Raw genomic sequence first — 3,369 nt, forward strand, 5'->3', positions numbered from 1 at the left:
CACACACTCACACACACACACACACACATACACACAAACGCAGCAACCTCATATTATATCAGTCTATTCCCACACTGCCTTTCATATCCTCCAGGAACAATGCTGCAATCTCATAATGTCGAGCAGAATAAAAGCATCATCTCGGGATCAATAGGTAAACAGCAGTCGTGTCTCCGGAGGGGGCTGGGTTATAGGGGTGTCACACGTTACCCTGCCAATTCATGAATGAAACCAGTGTAAATTCAACCCAATCACAGACATCCATGGCACACACAGCGTTTGTGAATATGCATTTAGCCAGTCAGACGGATTGTGAATGCAAAACAGATGGCATGTAATTAAAAAATAACTAATGTTTGCTTTTTCTGAAGGCTTGCATGACCACAGCATGAATCAGTTTCATGCACTCATGATAATATCCCTTTAAAATGCTCTCAGGTATCAAGAAACATGTAGAATAAGACATCAACTTCATAACCGAAATTCAATGTCGCCTGCATAACTTTCAATTATTAAACAAAGCGCTGATGACAACGAAAGAATCTATGATGCATTCAAAAGGTATTTCATAAATAATTGTACCCAAAGTTAAAATGCATTATAATATTTGCAGATTCCTTAGATCTGAAATCGATTGTTAGTCATCTGTTTTAATGAAATATACTTTCTAAAGGTATATCATAAGTATTATAAAAGTGGTTACATTTATTCATGAGATCATGCAATACATTGCAATGCATATTTAATGCATTAAAAACATCTGTATAATGCAGTCGTGTCTCCGGAGGGGGCTGGGTTATAGGGGTGTCGCACGTTACCCTGCCAATTCATGAATGAAACCAGTGTAAATTCAACCCAATCACAGACATCCATGGCACACACAGCGTTTGTGAATATGCATTTAGCCAGTTAGACGGATTGTGAATGCAAAACAGATGGCATGTAATTAAAAAATAACTAATGTTTGCTTTTTCTGAAGGCTTGCATGACCACAGCATGAATCAGTTTCATGCACTCATATCACAAATGAAGCCTGAGGCAAATGTGCACAAGCCGGTGTGTATGAACATATCAGATCTATAGAGTCAATGTCATCCCCAAGGACACATCTTAATTAATAAAGAGAGAGTGTCTGGATTTCATGTCAAATTCAAGAAGCTAACGCACTTCTGCTGTCAGCTGGGAGAGCTCTGGGCTTAGTGTGTTGCAAAATGGCTGTAAAATCACATTTGGATGAAAAAGAAGAAACTTTTTTGGCTGACTATTTGAAATAAAATCTGATATTATATATATATATATATATATATATTATGAAGAGTTCTGATGCAAAGCCTCTAAGTGCCATCTGAAATGTTCTTCTAAAATTTGCATTTTTATCAGGCTCCTATGTTTAGGTTCAGTCATTTTACTTTAATGACAATGCATAGGACCTTTTCTATGCCACTAAAGCAAAATAAATGAACATAAATATAAAAATGCAAATTTTAGACAGCATTTAGAGGCTTTGCATCTGAACTCTTCATATATAAACTGTATAAATTGTATAAACTATAACCCGGAATTATTTTTACATCGATACACCTTCAAATTTAGCATTTTTAGACACTCTTAAAAATGAAGGGCCACAGCAATGCCAAAGAAGGACCATTTTTTAGGTTCCCAATAGAACCGTTAATTTTTTTCTCTTACATTTTAATAATCTAAAGAACCTTTTTTTCCCACTTGTGCAAAGGAAAGATTCCATGGCTGTTAATGGTTACCGATTGTGCAAATGTGCAAAAGTGCATCTCTCATTAAAGCATTTCGTTGTTTTCTTCTCTTAAGCAATACTGGTTTGACTATTAAGATAGCAGACAGTTCCTAATAAACACATAATTTGTATTTAAACCTACTTTATCTTGCTGCTTTGGGTCAGTGCAACTATGTTCTCTGTCACACCATACACTGATTGATCCAGATGTGAAGTGAGCAGTGTTTCGGAGGGACACAGAACCTGTTACCTGAAATCACTGTAGGGGTGAATAATCCAGAATCCGGCGGATTTGACCCGTTCCTGCTCCCGTTCCACCGCCTTCTCGCTCCCAAACATCCGCAGGGAGAACTTGTTGACCCCGGGCTGCAGCATCGCCCCGAACTGCCTGTGCATGAAGCCCGCTTGATAAAACCTCTCGTCGTCCGGCAGGATCTGCTCGATGCCCTCCAGCTTTATAGAGCCAGCCTGCTGATCCGGGACGCCCGGTTGCTGCTGGCTCGCACCGGCGGCATCCTCACCCCCGCCGGCTCCAGGAGGGCTCTCCTCGCTCGGGGTGGCTTCTCCCTCCGTGATCAGACGCCTCTCCTCCGCTACATCCGAGTCGTGGACGTGCCGACTGCTGATGGACGAAAGGCTGCCTCGGAACCTCCGGCAGTCCCCGTTGGAGCTGGTCTTCACGGGTCTCCCGATGTCCGTCTCCATGATCACGGACTCTCCGCTTCTGGTCTCCCCCGCGGAGGTCGGCGACGGCAGGGGCTTCATCCGGATGCTCTTCCTCCGGGTGTCCTCGTCGGTGTCTTCAGCATCACCCATGATGGACGCTTTCTGCGCGATGTGCTGAGGCAAACTGTAGAGCCTTTTACGCATGGACGCATGCAACCTGTCCATTATGACATTGAAACGGGCGCGCGATTAATTCAATGACAAACGAATCCAGTTCGGGTGTAATTATTTCCACAAATCCTTGTGCACCCGAATAGTCTGAAGGGTCAAACCCACCCGTCTTTCGCTCAAGCACATGTGCTCACATTGTGCACATCTCCAGCTTGACTGACTGTGCTGCTCTGCGAGCACGTATACAGTCTGAGGAATCGCAGATCGGGGGAGGTCACGGACCCACAGCATCCCTGTCGGCTGTCAATCACGATCGAGTAGCCCACATCACCCAGGAACCGCTGACATCACCGCGGAGTATGCATGGTGATGCTGATCTCCGGTTGCCATAGAAGCGAGAGCCCAGCCTCTCAGAGTCAGTCGGGTACCCCACACCTAACCAAACCTTTACGCGGTTCTCCTCGCACAATATTCACATTTTACACACAAAATAAACATTTGATTTGGCTTTATTTGGACTTTTTGTGATGGAGATCACAGACTGGGATGGAAGCCCGTTTCTGCCACTGAATTAAAAAAAATTTTAAAAAGTTATTGCGACTTTTTATCTCACATTTCGGACTTTTTTCACATAATTGTGACATATAAAATCGCAATTGCCAGTTATGAAATCTGAATTGCGAGATATAATCTCAAAATTCTGACTTTTTTCTCGCAATTCAGATTTTTTTCTCACAATTCAGATTTTTTTTCTCGCAATTCTGACTTTTTTCTCGCAATTC

At 42.7% G+C, this 3,369-nt stretch overlaps 1 protein-coding gene across 1 annotated transcript in view; it reads right to left on the reverse strand.

Moving 5' to 3' along the window:
• hcn4 (hyperpolarization activated cyclic nucleotide-gated potassium channel 4) overlaps positions 1 to 2,938 on the reverse strand; it is an 86,509-nt gene extending 83,571 nt beyond the window's left edge. The window contains exon 1 of the mRNA XM_016235568.1: positions 2,001 to 2,938. Within this exon, the coding sequence (XP_016091054.1) occupies positions 2,001 to 2,641 (641 nt within the window). The 5' untranslated portion in view covers positions 2,642 to 2,938. The remainder of the gene's footprint in view (positions 1 to 2,000) is intronic.
• Between the last annotated feature and the right edge of the window lie 431 nt (positions 2,939 to 3,369).

Source organism: Sinocyclocheilus grahami, unplaced genomic scaffold (assembly GCF_001515645.1).
Source record: "Sinocyclocheilus grahami isolate Dianchi unplaced genomic scaffold, SAMN03320097.WGS_v1.1 scaffold471.1, whole genome shotgun sequence".
Taxonomy (NCBI): Eukaryota; Metazoa; Chordata; class Actinopteri; order Cypriniformes; family Cyprinidae; genus Sinocyclocheilus; species Sinocyclocheilus grahami.